The sequence below is a fragment of the Macrotis lagotis genome, chromosome 1, assembly GCF_037893015.1.
Source record: "Macrotis lagotis isolate mMagLag1 chromosome 1, bilby.v1.9.chrom.fasta, whole genome shotgun sequence".
NCBI lineage: Eukaryota > Metazoa > Chordata > Mammalia > Peramelemorphia > Peramelidae > Macrotis > Macrotis lagotis.
The window spans coordinates 108,255,417-108,273,479 of record NC_133658.1 but is presented as its reverse complement, the minus strand read 5'-3'; the positions used below and the strand labels follow the sequence as shown (position 1 = coordinate 108,273,479).

The following is an 18,063-nucleotide window of genomic DNA, read 5'->3' as shown; positions in this document are numbered from 1 at the left end:
TACCTTGTTTCATTTTCTGTGATCTTTAAAAGATCACCAGTCATAATAATTCAGTGCAGTGGATAGAGAGTATTGACCTTAGAATCAGGGTGACCGGAGTTCCAATCTAGCCTCAGACACTTGACACTTATTAGCTGTGTGACCTTGGGCAAGCCACTTAACCCTGATTACACACCCAGGGCCATCTCCTGTCCTCCTGATTCATGTCTGGCCACTGGACCCAGATGGATGGCTCTGGAGGAGAAAGTGAGGCTGATGACTTAGCACATCACCCCTTCACTCAAATCCAGTTCATGTGCTTGTCATGGCATTGACTTCTGATGTCATGGTCTTCTTCAAGAACCAAAGGACAAACATCATTATCACCTGGATATTTGTTCATTCATCTGAACCAGGTAAATGTTGACTTATGCAAGGTGATGAGGTGTTTTCTTATAATCACCCTATTTATAGTAGCTAACAACTCTTTATTAGTCTTTTTTGTTCTTTTTCAGTCCCAAAATAATTCTCTTAAATTAAGAATCATCTCTGCATTCAATCATGGTTTTTATTTTTATCATCCCAAGCAGTAGTCTTCTCTCTTTGATCCTTCACCTTTCCTTAGTATTTTTTAAAAAATCATTTTTGTTGTTTTTAGTTTTCTTTATCAGTCCCAACTCATTCAACACTTTAGCATTCTTAACATTTTGTTTAGGACCATGCCATTCTTTTATTATTCATCTTTTATCCTTGGTTCTGTTTTCTAAATTTTGGTATAGATCTTGTGATTTTGTGGTATGAAGGAGAGGTCAATAGACTATGGCCTGTGTTTTTTATGACCTCTGAGCTAAAAATTAGTTTTATATTTTTTAAAAAATTCTTTAATTAGTAATAAAAGATTCTGTAGTATGCTTCAGTAATACTGAAGGAAAGAGAGGTACAAGAGATAGGACTAAAAATATAATGATCCCAGAACACAGTCTGAAAAGTTTTTTTAAAAATAAATTCCTGATAGGTTTTTCATATTATTTGAATCTTTGTCCTAAAAGGGTAAATCTATTTTTTTCTGTTCTTTTTTTTTAGGTTTCTTTTTTTTATTATATGTGTGTGTATATAAATATATAATTTTTGTACAAATGTACTAAATGTACAAATGTACTAAAATATTCTTGTTTAAGAGTAAACATAATACCCCTTCCCTCCAAAAAATATAGACCCTCATGAGCAATAAAGTAAAGGAAAGAGAAAAAAATAAAAAAAATATGCTTCAGTCTGTGTTCCAACACCCCCTGCTCTGTCACGGGTGGATCACATTCTTTATGACAAATCTCATATCACAAAAACAATTTGCATATTTTCCACTGTTGCCATCGCTGATTGCAACTGCCTCCATTCATACCTCCCCACTACCATATACTATATTTCTCTCTCCTTTCACTCTGTCCCTCTTCTTAAATTTGCTGTAGGGTAGCTGAGTAGCACAGCAGACTGATCACAGGCCCAGGGGCCAAGAGGTTACATAACCACCCCTAAGGCCCAGCAACCATCCGACCCTTTGGTCCTGGACAGGCCATCCAATCCCAGCCCCTTGCAAGAAGTAAGAAAGAAAATGTGTTATATCTTACCACTCTCCCCCACGGTCCACCCTCTTGTCCATCACTCACACACCCCCTTCCCCTGTCCCCCTTTTTACTCTAGATATCTATACTCCATTGAGTATATATTCTGTTTCCTCTATGAGCCATCTCTGATGAGAGCAAAGGTTCCCTCATTCCCCCTCACCTTCCCTCTTTCCATATCATTACAATAGCTTATTGCAATAATAAAAAAAAATCTTATTATATGAAATATCTTAGCCCATTCCACCTCTCCTTTCTCTTACTCCCATTACACTTCCCTTTTAGCCATTGACTCCATTTTTACAGTATATCATATCTTCAAATTCAGCTCTCTCCTGTGCTTCATCTATAAAAGCTCCTTCTACCTGCTCTATTAAATGAGAAGTTTCATATGAGTATTATCAGTATCATTTTTCTGTGCAAGAATACATACAGTTCATCATCATTAAGTCCCTCATATTTTACCCTTCTCCTCCACTCTCTATGCTTCACCTGAGTCCTGTATTTGAAGATCAAACTTTCTGCTCAGCTCTGGTTGTTTCAACAGGAACAATTGAAATTCCCCTGGTTCATTGAAAGTCCATCTTTTTCCCTGGAAGAGGATGTTGAGTTTTTCTGGGTGGTTGATTCTTGGTTGCATTCCAAGCTCTTTTGCCTTCTGGAATATAATATTCCAAGCCCTACGAGCCCTTAATGTAGTTGCTGCTAAGTCCTGTGTAATCCTGACTGCAGCTCCATGATATTTGAATTGTGTCCTTCTGGCTGCTTGTAACATTTTCTCTTTGACTTGTAAGTTCTGGAACTTGACTATAATATTCCTGGGGGTTGTTTTTTTTTTTTTTGGATCTCTTTCCAGGGGAGATTGGTGGATTCCCCCAATTTCTATTTTGCCCTCTGCTTCTAGGATATTTGTAGGATTCCTGTAGGAATTCTTTAAAAATGAGGTCAAGGCTCTTTTCCTAATCATAACTTTCAGGTTTCCCAATAATTTTTAAATTATCTTTCCTGAATCTGTTTTCCAGATCAGTTGTTTTTTCAATGAGATGTTTCATGCTTTCTTCTAATTTTTCATTCTTTTGGTGTTTTAAAGTATTGTGTCTTGACTTCTCGTAAAGTCAAAGCTTCCTTTAGCTCCATTCTACATCTGAAGCATTTGTTTTCCTCATAGAGCTTTCTTATCTCTTTTTCCATCTGACCAATTTTGCTTTTTAAAGCATTCTTCTCCTCAATAACTTTTTGAACTGTTTTATCTATTTGACTTATGCTGGTTTTTAACACGTTATTTTCTTCAGCATTTTTTTGGATCTCCTTGGCTAAGCTACTGACTTCTTTTTCATGTTTTTCCTGAATCTCTCTTATTTCTTTTCCCAATTTTTCTTCTATCTCCCTTACTTGATTTTCAAAATCTTTTTTTGAGCTCTGTTACAACCGGAGGCCAATTTCTGTTTTTCTTGGAGTCTTTAGATGCAGGAGCTTGTACTTCCTCATCTTCAGATTTAGTATTTTGATCCTTCTTGGGATCATAGACAATGCATTTCTCAATGGTGTCATCTTTTTTTCTCTGTTTACTTATTTCCCCAGCCTTGCCTGGTTTTGGGGTGCTTCCTGAGCTTTTGAGTATTATTGGGACCCCCCCCCCCCCCCCAAGGATCTCAGTATGTGTGAAGCTCTGTCTTCCCTCCTGGTCTGTGAATAACCACAAGTGCACCCCTCTGCCACGGGGCTGAGGTGGGGGGGTCCCTGCTGTTCTATGGGGGGCCTAGACTGTGATCAGATTCTGAATGTGGTCAAAGCCCCAGAGTCCTGTTCCAGGTACGGAGGTCAAACTTCAGAAGTCTTTCTTCACTCCCTTACCTTTGGTAGGCTGAGCATTCAAGGCTCAGTTGCCTGGGGCTCCTGCTTACAAGTTCCACCTACTTCTGTTTTGTGCTTCTGGGCTGCAGCAACCACAGCTGCTCACTGAGTGCCCTGAGGGCTGGGCTTCATGTGTTTGCTCTGGCAGAGGTCTCCCCATCGATCTTCCAAGTTGTGCCTGGTGCTCCCCAGGGTGTAGCTCAGGAAACTGCCCCTTTAGCTGTGACCCAGGGCTCCCAGGCACCCTGGGGCTGCCTCTGGGAGCCTGAAGTTCCTTCACTCTGGTGGGCCGCCCCCTTTAACCCCATGGAGTGGAGCCTTTCCACTATTTTCCAGGTTACCTTGGTCTGGAGAATTGCCTCACTGGATCCCTCTGTGGGTTCTATCTCTCAAAAATTTAGTTAGAATCATAATTTTATGATTTTTGAAATATTATGGAGAGAACACCTAGGAGAGGCTCTTGTCACCATCTTGTCTCCTAGTTTTTACATTTTAAAATAATGTTTTATTGTATTTAAAAGTATAATTGGCTTGTGGGTGGGAAAAATAAGTGTAGGTTGCTGACTGCTTTTAGGAAACTTAAGAGACTTGAGTGAACTCAAGGAAATTCTCTTACCATCTTCCTTGCAGCTTATAGTCTTAAGGGTCACATAGCTAGTTAGGGTCACACACACACATTTCTTTTTTAGGTTTTTGCAAGGCAAATGGGGTTAAGTGGCTTGTCCAAGGCCACACAGCTAGGTAATTATTAAGTGCCTGAGACCGAATTTGAACCCAGGTATTCCTGACTCCAAGGCCGGTGCTTTATTGATAACACTACACCACCTAGCTGCCCCCCCCACATATTTTAAATATACACTCAAATTTAGGTTATTTTTCTATTTTCTTTATATCACTACCTTGTCTGTAGGCAATTTCCTTTTTTTAATTCCTCCACTAAATTGATTTTCTTTGTGTCTTCACAATTTTATTTTTGAGAGTTTTCCATCCTTCTTGGACTGACTTTTATTGTAAGAATCCTTGGGGTCCTACTCAACATTTCTCTGAACTTTCTGAAATGTGTTCTCTTAAATCTAGATTATATGGCTATTCTCAGATTTGACTTTTCTCTTTTATAAACTTGAATAGAATGGTCAGTGAATATAGTGAATATAGGTGAATCAGTGAATAACAGGTCCCATAATTTTCATCATTGTGTCTGTCTATTGGTGACAGATTCCACTCTAGTTCCTTTTATCAACATCCTGGGTCAACATTTCTCCTTTGCTTTAGAAGTTTTCAAAATGGAAAACTAAGCAGAAAACATTTCATCTAGAAATTTATAGTTCTGACACCTTTTGAAGAATGAAGTTATTATTAAGGCAACTAAATTATTGGTTGCTTTGCACTCAGAAGATGTCTGGATGATTTGAAGCCCCTCATTAGTACTATCACAAGTGCCAGCCTTGTCATCTGTTTCCAAGAATCTATACTTCTGCCTCCACTGATCCATACTTCTCTATTATATTTATTCCCTAAAGTTCCTGGATTTTCTCATGAGAGTAATTCCTTAATTATACAATGATTACCTTTTCCCCTACCCTCCACCCTGCCTCACTCTAGCTATCCTGTTTCATTTGAATAACTTATGCTCCAGCCAAATTGACCCATGTGGATATTCTTTGGAAGTAAAATTCTATCTCCTGCATGCATAGTTTTCCTCAGGTGCTTACTCCAGCAATGCTGTCCCTTTTCATTTTTGCTTTTCACAACCTCTCACTACAAGGCTGAACCCATTTGAGAGACTTTTCCTGATTCCCCTAATTGTATATATTGTATCCACCCAGTAGAATATAAACTTCTTGAGGGCAGAGGATATTTTGTTTTTGTCTTTGTATTCCAGTGCTTATTGGATTTCCAATAAGCATAGCAATTAATAAATGCTTTTTGAATTAAATCATTGAATATTCCCGGTATGATTCTTAGTGGTTGTGTGAGGTAAAATTTGCCTTCTGGAGTTAGAATCTTTATTTTTAATAGTATTAATAATACTTGCTAGCATTTCAATAGTGCCTTCTTTGTGCCAGGCATTATCCTACAGATATCGTCTCGTTTGATCCTCTAGTTTTCTCCCCCCCCCATTAAACTTATGCATCTAATTAATTTAATTTTCTTTGGATTAATAGTCTGAAAGATCTCTCCTGAGTATACTATGAAATGAGGAGCACCTGAAGCAATGACTTTTACCTTTTTTTTAATACTTTAAAACATAAAGAGAAATAGTGTCTCCCCTACTAATGTATAGATCTGTAGCCAAAGTGATTAATTCATTGAAGTCAAATGTTAACAGGTATACTGACATGAAAGTAATATTTTAAGTGAACAGATGAGCAAACTCAATTGGGAGATTTTTTTCAAATGTATCTTATTTACTATTGGAGTTGAAAAAGAAGGAAATTAGAATTTTTCAGACCTTCCAGAATTGAACTCTTGCAAGACTTGTCATATTATTTTGTCTATCTTTTCAACTTGTTCTGATCATTATCCACATCCCCTCCCCTCAAAAAAACCCCCAAACAACTGAAAAGGTTTTATTTTACCATCATCTTTTGTAATAGAAGTGACTGACCAGTTAATGTTTCATTTTTATTTTTAAGGTTCAATTAAACATTTATTAAGTAGCTAGGTGTGTGTGTGTGTGTGTGTGTGTGTGTGTGTGTGTGTGTGTGTGTAAGGCATTCTTCTGAGGACTGTAACATAAAGCCCCCTGCCTTCTGGTCACTTTCTTCTTGTCTTTCTGACATATATACAAATAAGTAATTAAAACAAATTTCTACTTTTAAAAATTATTTTTAAAAATTCTAATTTTTCTACTTTGTGTTTTTCTAACATACAATGCAAGTAACTAAAAAGCAATTTCTATTTTAAAAATATTTTTTATTCTAATTTTTCTACTTTCTAAAAATTAATACTTTAAAATTATTTTTATAAAATTAATTTTTCTATGTTTCTCACTTTCTAACATACCCACTAGTAAAATTACTAAAAAGCAATTTCAAGAGATTTGATGGTATGACCTCAGATGTCATGTATGGAGAATAGCTGAAAGCCACTCAAGCAATTTTTAATTTAATATAGCTTATGAACTGACCAGCATCATGCATTTCCCAAAATTTTGGTATATGACTGGTTAACTGAGTATTTCATTCAGTTCATTTCAGAAAGCTTTTATCAAGTACCTAGCCAGATACTGCCCTGGGTCTTGGGATTCAGTCAAAACAACTTTTTTAAACATAAAAACCTGAATATCATGGAATAGAAAGATCTCACTGTGAGGAATCACAGTGCCTGGATCCCTACATTAGATCTGCTGCAGATTATGCTGGCTTTTACCCTGCTAGCCTGAAGTTTCCTCATATGTTAAAGGGTTTTGTCTAGGGAAGGGAATAACCATTTGTATAGAATCTAATAAGCCCCTGGCTTTATACTAAACCCTGTATAATTAATATCTCATGTGTTCTTTACAACACTCTTGGGAGGAAGGTGGTTTTTATTATCTGCATTTTACCATTAGGGAAACTGAGACAGAGATATAAGTGACTTGTCCAGGGCACACAGCTAGTAAGTATCTGAGGCCAATTTTGAATTTAGGCCTTTCTGACTCTAAGTCCAGTGCTCTGTCCACAGCTCCATTCAGCTGTGGATAGATTAGATAATTCTAAATTCCCTTCTGGCACTATATTTTGTGATCCATCTAAAATGATCAATTTCTCCTTTTTCTGTTTCTCTTTTTTTAAAAAAAAAACACCTTTTTAAAAAATATATTGAATTTTTTTTCCTAGGATTTTTGTGGTTTCTCCCAAAATTCAATGCTCTCTTTCTTTCTTTCTTGGGACATTTTATCTTGGCCTCCCTGAGAACAAAATCTATTCATAGTTCCCTTTAAAAACAAACTTAACTAACAAACTTAACTTTTGACTTACTTGCCACATTTTATCTTTATATTCCACAAAATCTGATATTACTCTCTGTACAGCTTATTTTAGTGAGTTAATTTCATTCTCTGTATATGTAAAAGAAATATTCTCTTATATGATCCCTCAGCTTCACATTATTTGGCTGAACTATTGATATTTAGAATAATATTTAGCCACTCATTTTGATTTATATTTTTTGTTTGTTTTTGTTTCTGCAAGGCAATGGGGTTAAGTAACTTGCCTGAGGTCACACAGCTAGGTAATTATTAAGTGTCTGAGGACAGATTTGAACTCAGGTCCTCCTGACTTCAGGGCTGGTGCTTTATCCACTGTGCCACCTAGCTGCCCCTCGATTTATATTTTTAAAGATTGAAGATGGTTGACATTTATTTTTAAAAATTAAACTTTAGATGATACTTATTCTCCATTCTATGCTAGGGTGTGGGCAGTAGTTCATGTTATAAGAAGAAACTTAAATAAGAACAGGAAACTGGAATTGGCTTTCTTACCTAAGCATTGTGTATTAAATATTTATGAATTTTGTTTTTGTTATTATATGGAGAAAAGAAAGACTGAATAAAAGATATGACTCAGATATTTTAAGAATGACTATACTCTTTTTACAGAAAAAAACTGAAACTCAGAGTTTGAGTACTTTGCTTATTTTATATAAAAGTATTGGCAGAGTTAATTCTCTGACAATCCCTTATTGGAGATCTAGATCATAATACTGAATTTTCATAGGTCTTCAGTGGTATTATGTTACTATCCCTGATGAATGACAATATAAATAAAATAATGTATTGTTTGTCTGAGAAGCAATGTGCCAAAGTGGATAGAGAGCTTGTTTCAAGGTTAGGAAGAGCTGGGTCTAAGGTCCTCCTTGTAACCCATACTAGCTTAGTAACCCGGACCATTTCCCTTAATTTGAGTATCCCAGGCAACTCTCTAGGACCATTAGTTGTAGGGAAGGTTCAGTCTGCATTGGTAGAGAATGTTTTTGAACAGGTACTCTCTATTCTGTTTAAATCATGGGTCCAGTTAGAAAAAAAGTAATTGTGTTTCTCTTTTGATTGATTTTGCCAATTTGTATTTTTCATGAAGTGATCATAATACTTGAAAGCCATTTATAATAGTTTATATAGCTATATGGTTATTACTACATTTCTGGTATTGCAATAAGTTAAACATGAGTATTTGTTTCTATCATTGCTTTTAAAAAGGGTTGGTTAGTCTTTTTTACTGTGCTACAAGAATCTCAATCCTAGGTAGGTCCTGTACTGGATTTTGAAATAGGTTGCTTCCTTTTCTTTGCTGAAGTGAAAATGTCATTAGATGATCATTTAGATTAAATTTATTTTACTTCCGATAAGAGAGTTTTAGGAGGACCAAACAGTGAATATACACAGTCTCCTACAGTGACCTGACCCTCTTGACCATATTTCTTAAATAACTCTTGTTTCTGTGTTATAGATAATTGTAAATTACTTGAAACAAGAACTTATATTTTTTCAGAATTGTACATGTGCATACATGTATCTGCTTAGTAGCCAAAATTTGCCTTGTCAGATATCCTATAACATATATATGTGTGTGTATGTGTATATATATATATATATATATACATGTATATATATATATATACATATATATATGTGCACACACACATATAAAAGCTTTATAGTGAATAAATGATTTGGATTTATTATACAGCTTTTTATTCTATACATATTAGATACCCATTGAAGACATCTTCAAAGGTTGATTGACACATAATGCTTTAATTCTGGGTAAGCTAAGAACCCAGTTAATTGCATCCAGAATGCAAGTTGATCCAGATCAGATAGTTAGCATAAGTAAATGATGATGACTGTTTAGAAACCACCTCCTGTTGCAGAATTATTTAAATGGAAAATTATATGTATTTAAGCATTTATTACATTATCATTAATTTATAGGAAATTCACTGATTTGTAAAATATTTCCCTTTAATGATTTCTCTGAGATGATCCATAGCTAATGGTTTGAACAGTACTACTCAATATTTAAAATATGGAAGAGCAAAAATTGGAATTTTAGTGAAGTAATATGAAAATTTACATGGATTAGGTGACTTTTTTGAATATAATCATGGGGACTTAGCTGCTTAAAACACTGATTTAAATGCTGTATGAATAATTCTTAGTTATAATGTTTTATGTGACAGAAGTTCAGTATTTTATATTTACCCTTTACAATATTTTATGTGTAAGAATTTAATTTTATCAGTCAGCAGTATGTTTTCTTAAGTATTTGAATAATAGAATTGATTTAAAAAATTTGTCCTTGGTTTCTAGATTGAAAGTGTTTTCTGCTTAGTTTTCCATTTTGAAAACTTCAAAACTAAGGGAGAGAAGTTGACCCAGGATGTTGGTAAAGAGAACTAGAGTCTTTCAAATTTCCTAGTACAAGCCAATTGACCTTTAGAGTTTAGAAATTGAATATATTATTCAATAATTAATGAGTAGATTAAAAAAAGAATAAACTTTTTAAGATAATACTTTATATTACAGGGAGAAAAGAATAATCTTCATTGCAAAAGCTCATAGTTTTAATTTGTTTTTGTCTATGGTAGAATCATTTTCTTCCCCCTCCCCCCTAAGTGCCATTATTATTCTAACTAGATTATCTTCTTTTGTTATGGTGAAGTTCTAGGTACTTCGGAATGGTGGATATCTTTCTGAAATATGGAGTTCAGCTAAATGAAATGCATTTGGCATACTGTCTGAAGTATGAGAAGTTTTCAGTATTTCGGTACTTCTTGAAAAAAGGCTGCCCATTGGGAACATGGAACCATTTGTCTGAATTTATAAAGCATGCACTTAAAGCTCAAGAAAAGTACAAGGAATGGCTGCCATCTCTCCTATTAGCAGGATTTGACCCAGTCAATCTACTCTGCAGTTATTGGTAAGGAATTCCATAGCAGGGCCCTCCCACCCTTTGGGGAGGAACTGTGTTTTATTTCCCCAAAGCCTCAAGATTAATTAATATTGTGGGAGTCTTGATTAAAAAAAAGGGCAGGGGTGAATGATCAAGAGTCTCAATGAAATGCCCATGAAATTTGGGGAAGTGGGTGATCTATGGAGGCAGCTTTGGGCTATGGACTTCTTTCTGGGAAATGACTTATGGAGAGGGCATAATGATTTCATTTACCATGTTTCACCTTTGGAGCTCCCTGCCTTAACAGTGTTTACATTTTTGGTATTCAATAGGAGACAAATACCAACCTCTGAAATAGTTGATCAGCTACAGAAAATTGTTATAAGAATTCATTGTACTATGTACTTATTCAGGGATTACTAAGGTATTTAAGAATTTTTGTACCTACCCTCAATGACATTCTGTGTTTTTTGACTATGATTCTTTTCTCTCTTTATCTGTCATTTGTCAAAGGGCCTGCTTTTAGCAACACACCTATTTGGTCCTTGTTTATTCATTTCAGGAATAGCATTCAAAACTGTCTCTGAGGGCAGTGGTCTCCAGAATATATTCCTTGGATTAGAAAGGGATTAGTCATTTGGAGGAGGCAAGCAAAATGTTCTAATCTACTTTAGGATTATTGGGAAGAAGGAGGAGGGAAAGGCAGTCTGGCAACCAACCAACCAACCAGTCAATCAATAAGCATTTATTTTGCATCTTCTGTGTGCCAAGTACTGTTAATAATTGGGGAAGAAATATATTCAAAAGCTTAGATTCTAGTGGAGGGAGATAACATATACATAAATAAAGATGTGGCAATTTTTTTTTGTTTCTGTTTTTTGAGTAGCATTGACAGGAAAAGCTCTATGTAGGTATTGGTTGAGTTTGCTTTTGAATGAAAGAAAACAGATCTGAAGGACAGCCAGTAAAAATTCTCGAAGGAGGAGCATTAGATCCAGGATATGAAGATTCTAGGAGTGAAGAACAGCAAAAAGACCAGTTTGGCTGGACCTGAGTAAAGGAATGGTGTAATATTTAATAAGGTTGGAAAGGTAGATTGGAACTAGGGTTGAAAAAGGCTATAAAAGTGAAAGGGGTATTCATATTTAATCTTAGAAACAATAAGGAGCTGTTAGAGTTTAATTAAGTGAATGGAATGATTAGATTTGTATTTCTGCTTTAGTAAAATTAATTAAGCTGTTATGTGGAGTTAAAGATGGGAGAAAATTGAGGCTGGAGAAGGATAGCCATATATTTTCAACCATCAAAGCTGTATAAAAAGATTCTTTTTATATTTTTGTTTTGTTAATGACTAATATGCAGTATTTTTTACTATCATTTATTAAAAAAATCTAGAAAGTTTTTAAATGGTACCTCATTGTGGCATGGGTAAGAATCTAGGACAACAGTTCATCCAGAACAAAGATCTATGAGTTTTAGTAGACTGCAAACTTAATATTAATATATGTGGCAACCCATAAAGTTAGTGAAATTGATCTTTCTTAAGAGGAGCATAGTTTCTAGGAGTAAGGATGTGGTAATTTGTCCATAATCCACCCTAGTCAGACTGCATTTGGAATGTTGTCTTCAGTTCTGAAAAAAAAAAGTTTGGAAAAGGCATTGATGATCTGAAAGAGTATCCAGAAGAGGACAGTCGAGATGGTGAAGGACATTGAATACATGGCATGTGAGAATCAGTTGAAAGAATTTGTGTAAAGACTTGAACCAGGAGAAGGAAAGATATTGAAAACATGACAGTAGTCTTTAGTTAATCAAAGCTCTGCCAGTGGAAGAGGAATTAGACCCAAGGAGATAGACCCAGTTATATTGGATAGAAATTACAAGTATATTCATTTAGGCTTCTCAGCAGGAGAAATATTCTAAGAATTAGAGCTATCTAAAAGAAGAATGCTCTGCCCAAAGAAGGGTGATGGTTCTCCCTTCTTGGGAGATTTTCTTTTCTTTTTTTTTAAATTTATTTAAGGCAATGGGATTAAGTGACTTGCCCAAGGTCACACAGCTAGATGATTATTAAGTATGGCAACCCATATAGTTAATGCAATTGATCTTTCTTAAGAGAAGCATAATCTCTAGGAATAGGGGTATGGTAATTTGTCCAAATCCGGTTTTTGAACTCAGGTCCTCCTGACTCCAGGGCCAGTGCTCTATCCACTAAGCCACCTAGCTGCCCAAGATTTTCAGAAAGATACTGGAGGATCACTTATCAGGGACACTATAGCTATAGTTTCTTTTGAGTATAGTTCACTCTCAATAGAGAGAAATTACAAAGATTTCAAGAAAAGCCTTCATATGAAACCAATATATATATATATGTGTTGCTATTCAAAGACTTCAGTGTATATGCTATTAGGGCTTAGTTCAGGACCTGAGATGTAGATCTTAGATCCTAAACTCTTGTGCCTCAGATACCACTCTTCTTAACCTCAATAGATCTTTACGTTATGGATTCTTTTCAGGACAAAAGACGCAGATACTCATTTAATTTTCTTCTTTGTATTTCCAGTGCTTAACATGATAACATAGCATATAGTAGACCCTTAATAACAATCTTACATAATCAATTATTTTGTTGATTAATTAACTAATTAGCCTGATCTTAGGATCATATATTGCAAGTTGTAAGGCACTTCAATGACCATGGTTGTTGATTGATTGATTTAATGAAAAATTGATTTAACGAAAAATGAAAAGGTGAGAATTGATGAGATGTTGAAAAAATATGTTGGAAATTACACTCATCAGTGAGGAATATAAGAGATTGGATACTTATTTTCTTTTTTTTTAAATTTTAATTATTTAAGGCAATTGGATTAAGAGTGACTTGCCCCAGGTCACACAGCTAGGCAATTATTAAGTGTCTGAGGCTGGATTTGAACTCAGGTACTCCTGACTCCAGGGCCAGTGCTCTATCCACTGCTACCTAGCCACCCCTGGAAATTTATTTTCATGAATATTTTCTTTAAAAAAAGATTCAGAAGGTTCTGGATATTGTGAATACCTAATGTCATTAGCTATTGACATTATCTAAAAAATGAAATTAATTGTATTTAACATACAGGATGTGACTTATTAGTGAATTATTTCTAAATCAGCTATGTAAAATTAGACCATTAATGAACAAAAATAATGCACAGCTAAAAGAAAATACAATGAGACTAAACCATAACTTTCAAGTAAAATAACTTTGGTTTGCTGCACTTAGACAAGTAACTGGTGGAAAAGAAGATACTAGAGGTTAAAAGTTTAACTAATGTAAACTAAACTTTGTCTATTTGAATAAGTAGATCAAAAGAGCATATCAAGGGCCTAGTCATTAAATTCTTGTTTGACTTGCCAACCTGGGAAGAACAGTGATAAAGGACAATACCAGTTTAAAATATGTTTGTCTTTAAAGTTTTATGAAGAGAATGATCAATCAATAAACATGTATTAAGCTCTTTCTGAGTGCCAGACATTGTATTAGGCACTGGAGATACAAATTCGAAGAGCAGAACAGTTTTTTTTTTTCCAAGCAACTTTCATTATCTGGTGGGATGCAACAGATAATGACTTTGAGCAGTACTTCAAGAGAGAGAAAGAGAGAGAGAGTGTGTGGGAGTGTAGGGGAGGGTAAATCCAATTTAAAGAAGGCTTGTCTATAAACCCAACTAAGCTAAGCCAACCCAAGGACATTTATCTGTCTTAATTTTTGGGTTTTTTTTCCCAAGGCAAAAAAGTTAAGTGACTTGTCCAAGGTCACACAGCTAGGTAAGTATTATGTGTCTGAGGCTGAATTTGAACTCAGGTTCTCCTGTAGGGCTGGTGCTCTATCCACTGCACCATCTAGCTGCCCCTATCTTAATTTTTAAAATAAATTATTCTTACCATCAAGGACACTACAAGTAGAGCCACCATAATTGAACTCGACTATCATAGTCCTGAACAGGCTTATCAGGAATCTAGAAATGAGAGATGATGAAAAAGGGTAAAAACATCACTTGTACAAAATTATTCATAACAGCCTTGTTTGTGGTGGCAAAGAATTGGAAATTAAGTAAATGTCCTTCAATTGAGGAATGGCTTAGCAAACTGTGGTATATGTATGTCATGGAACACTATTATTCTATTAGAAACCAGGAGGGATGGGAATTCAGGGAAGCCTGGAGTGATTTGCATGAACTGATGCTGAGTGAGATGAATAGAACCAGAAAAACACTGTACACCCTAACAGCAACATGGGGGTGATGATCAACCTTGATAGCCTTGTTCATTCCATCAGTGCAACAACCAGGGACAATTTGAGGCTCTCTGTATCCAGAGAAAGAACTGTGGAGTTTGAACAAAGGCCAAGGACTTATTACCTTAAATTAGGAAAAAAAAAACTAATCTTATTGTCTGTTCTTGCTCTTATACTTTATGTTTCTTCCTTAAGGATATGATTTCTCTCTCATCACACTCAATTTGGGTCAATGTATATCATGGAAACAATGTAAAGACTGACATATTGCCTTCTGAGGGGGTGGGGAGGGAAGTAAGATTAGGGGAAAGATTATAAAACTCAAAATAAATAAAATCTTTAATAAAAAATAAACAAAAGGAATCTAGAAACGCCATTGGAGATAACAAAGTTGAGAAAAGAAGATAACCGAATGAAACCAGAGAACTGTGCTGAAGGTGACACATTTGTGAAATCACTGAAAGGTTGATTTTTAAGGTATCTGAAAAAAGAAGATACTTGGAAAAGAGTGGGGAAAAAATCTCTAACTTTAATCTCCCCCTAACCTCTACAAAGGTGACTAAAAGAACATTAGTAACTATCACTGATACATATATATATATATGTATATATATATATATATACATATATATATTTAATCATCTGTGATAAAATTTAATCATCTATAATAAAAGAATTAAAGGGAATACTCATTGAGGGTATTAGCAAATCTTTGCCAAGTGATAGTTCATAGTAGACTACATCTTTAGCTTCTCACAATTGACTGAAAAATGTACAAAATTATATAATCCCCACTATGTTTGTTTTATTGGCTCTTGATTATTTAAAAAGCTCTCACTGAATGTAGTAGAACAGTTGACTGACTTTCAACAAGGCATCTCTCAAGCTTGAATTAAAAGTATCAAAATTCCTTAAAGCATATAACAGTAGAGAAAACCCTCATTGATGACTCTGGTCATTAACATTAGGCAAAACATAAAAGAGATCTTTAGATTTGCCAACAGCATTCACCACTGTCATGTAGATCAAATGTAGATTGAAAATAGAAGAGAAATTTTCTTTAGTGAGGTTCTCTACATTTTTCTGATTGTAAATAGCATTATGCTAATTGTACCAAGCCCTGGGACATTGTAGGTCTAATAAATGAGATTCATAAATTAAGAGAGTTTGACTTAATTATTTAAAAAAAAAAGGTGAAGAATGCCTACTCTCCAGACTGTGTGTAATATCTTTTTTTGTTGTTTTTTAGGGTTTTTTTTTTTTTAAGGCAATGGGGTTAAGTGGCTTGCTGATTATTAAGTGTCTGAGGCTGCATTTAAACTCAGGTACTCCTGACTCAAGGGCCGGTTCTCTATCCACTGCACCACCTAGCTGCCCCTGTGTGTAATATCTTCATGAGAAACTCAACTTTCCCCCTGCTGCCTGAAAACATGACCAAGTCTTCCCCACCCTTGAAAACCTCTCACTTCATCTTTCCATCTTGGATATCAACTGGGTGACTTAGCTTAAAAAGCTATCTCCACTTTCTCTCCTCTCTTTTTCCCTTTCAATCTACCTTCTGACCTTGTCATTCTACTGAAACAGCTCTCTTTAAACCAGTGGTCTTTTAGTTGCCAAATACAAGGCCTTTTCTCAATCCTTATTTATTTGTTCTCAGCAACCTTTGACACTGTTAATTATCCTCTCCTCCTTTTTTCTAGGGTTTTGGGACATCACTTGTTCCAGCTTCTCCTTTCTATCTGATTATTCCTTCTCAGTCTCCTTTGCTGAATCTGTCTTCAGATTTTAGAGCTCTGATCTGGACCTCCTTTTCTCTTTTGGTATTCACTTGGTGATTTTATTAATTCATATGGATTTAATGACGATTTCTATGCTGATGATTCCCAATTCTATCTATCCTCCCCTAATCTTTCTGTTGAACTCCAGTTTTATATTTTCAGCTACCTTTTAGTTATCTCCAAACAGATATCCAACAACCTTCTTAAATTCAACATGTATAAAATAACTCATCTCTCTTCACCTCCCAACTTCCCTTTTACTAACAAGGACAAGGCCATCCTTTCTGTCCATCAGGCTTTCAACCTAGGTGTCATTCATGATTTCTCACCCCTATTATTCAGTCTGTCACCGAGATCTGTAGGTTTCACCTTCACAACATTTCTTGAATATGGCCCATTCCGTCCTCTGACCCTGTCACCATTCTGGCACTGGCCCTTGGCAACGCATGCTTGTACTATCAAAATAACCTACTGGTGGGTCTGCCTGTGTCAAGTATCTCTTCATCCCAATCCATCTTCATTCAGCTACCAAAGTAATTTTCCTAAATTGCAGGTCTGATCATGTCATCTCTCTGCTCAATAAACTTCATTGACTCTCAGTTGCTTCCAAGTTCAAATCCAAAATCATCTGCTTGGCTTTCAAAACCCTAGAAATTGCCTGTACTCCTTCTACCTTTCCAATTTCTTATACTTTATGCCTTACCACATATTAATTCAGGGAAACTGTCATCCTTACTGATCCCCAAAGGCACTTCATCTCTTGGGTTGGGAAATTTTCTCTGACAATCTCCCATGCCTAGAATGCTCTCCCTCCTCATCTCTACCTACTGACTTCCTTGAGTTGTTTTTTTTTTTTTTTGGCAAGGCAATGGGGCTAAGTGGCTTGCCCAAGGCCACACAGCTAGGTAATTATTAAGTGTCTGAGGCTGGATTTGAACTCAGGTACTCCTGACTTCAGGGCTGGTACTCTATCCACGGTGCCACCTAGCCACCCCACTTCCTTGACTTTTGTAAAGTCTGAAGTGAAATCCCATTTTTTTTAAGTGAGAAATCTTTCCCAACCCCTCTTAAGTCTAGAACTTTCTGTCTGTTGATTATTTCCTATTTGGTTTGTACATACTTGTTCTATTATTATCTCTCCCATTAGATTGTGAGCTCCTTGAGGGCAGAGGTTGTCTTTTGACCCCTTTTTGTAGCACAGTGTCTAACATAGCTTAATGTGCTTAAGCAGATACTTAATAAGTATTTATTGACTAATTAACCCCTGTATTCTTATGACTCTATTATCTGTCCATAAGACATGGAACACTATAATCTCTGAAGAATTAAACATCAGTAGCACCTAGAGGACAGTTGAAAACTCCTAATAAATGGGAATACAAATGTGGAATCATAAAGGATGTAATCAGAGAAATAAAGTTAAAAAGAAGATGATGGTCTGTTCACATAAAAAGAACAAGGGATGGACTTTGTGCTCCCTTGGTATCTTTGTGATATCAAGAGAAAGTGAGAAAGATTCCTAGTGATTTGTGTGAATTCCCTTTGGTAAACTTATGATAGAGACAAGCAATACACAGGATAAGCAGGCATGGATAAGTTTCAATCTTTATCAGTGGAGGGAATATCTACATTGATTAAATTTTTGATCTGTTTAGGTATCTGAACATTTTGTTTTATTATAA

General features: G+C 35.5%; 1 protein-coding gene across 5 annotated transcripts in view; it reads left to right on the top strand.

The window, feature by feature from the left end:
* The window catches only part of ASB3 (ankyrin repeat and SOCS box containing 3), a 131,003-nt gene that overhangs the window by 99,139 nt on the left and 13,801 nt on the right, over positions 1-18,063 (top strand). For all 5 annotated transcript variants that reach the window (XM_074206067.1, XM_074206070.1, XM_074206084.1 and 2 more), the window contains exon 8: positions 10,097-10,354. In XM_074206067.1, the coding sequence (XP_074062168.1) occupies positions 10,097-10,354 (258 nt within the window). The remainder of the gene's footprint in view (positions 1-10,096; positions 10,355-18,063) is intronic.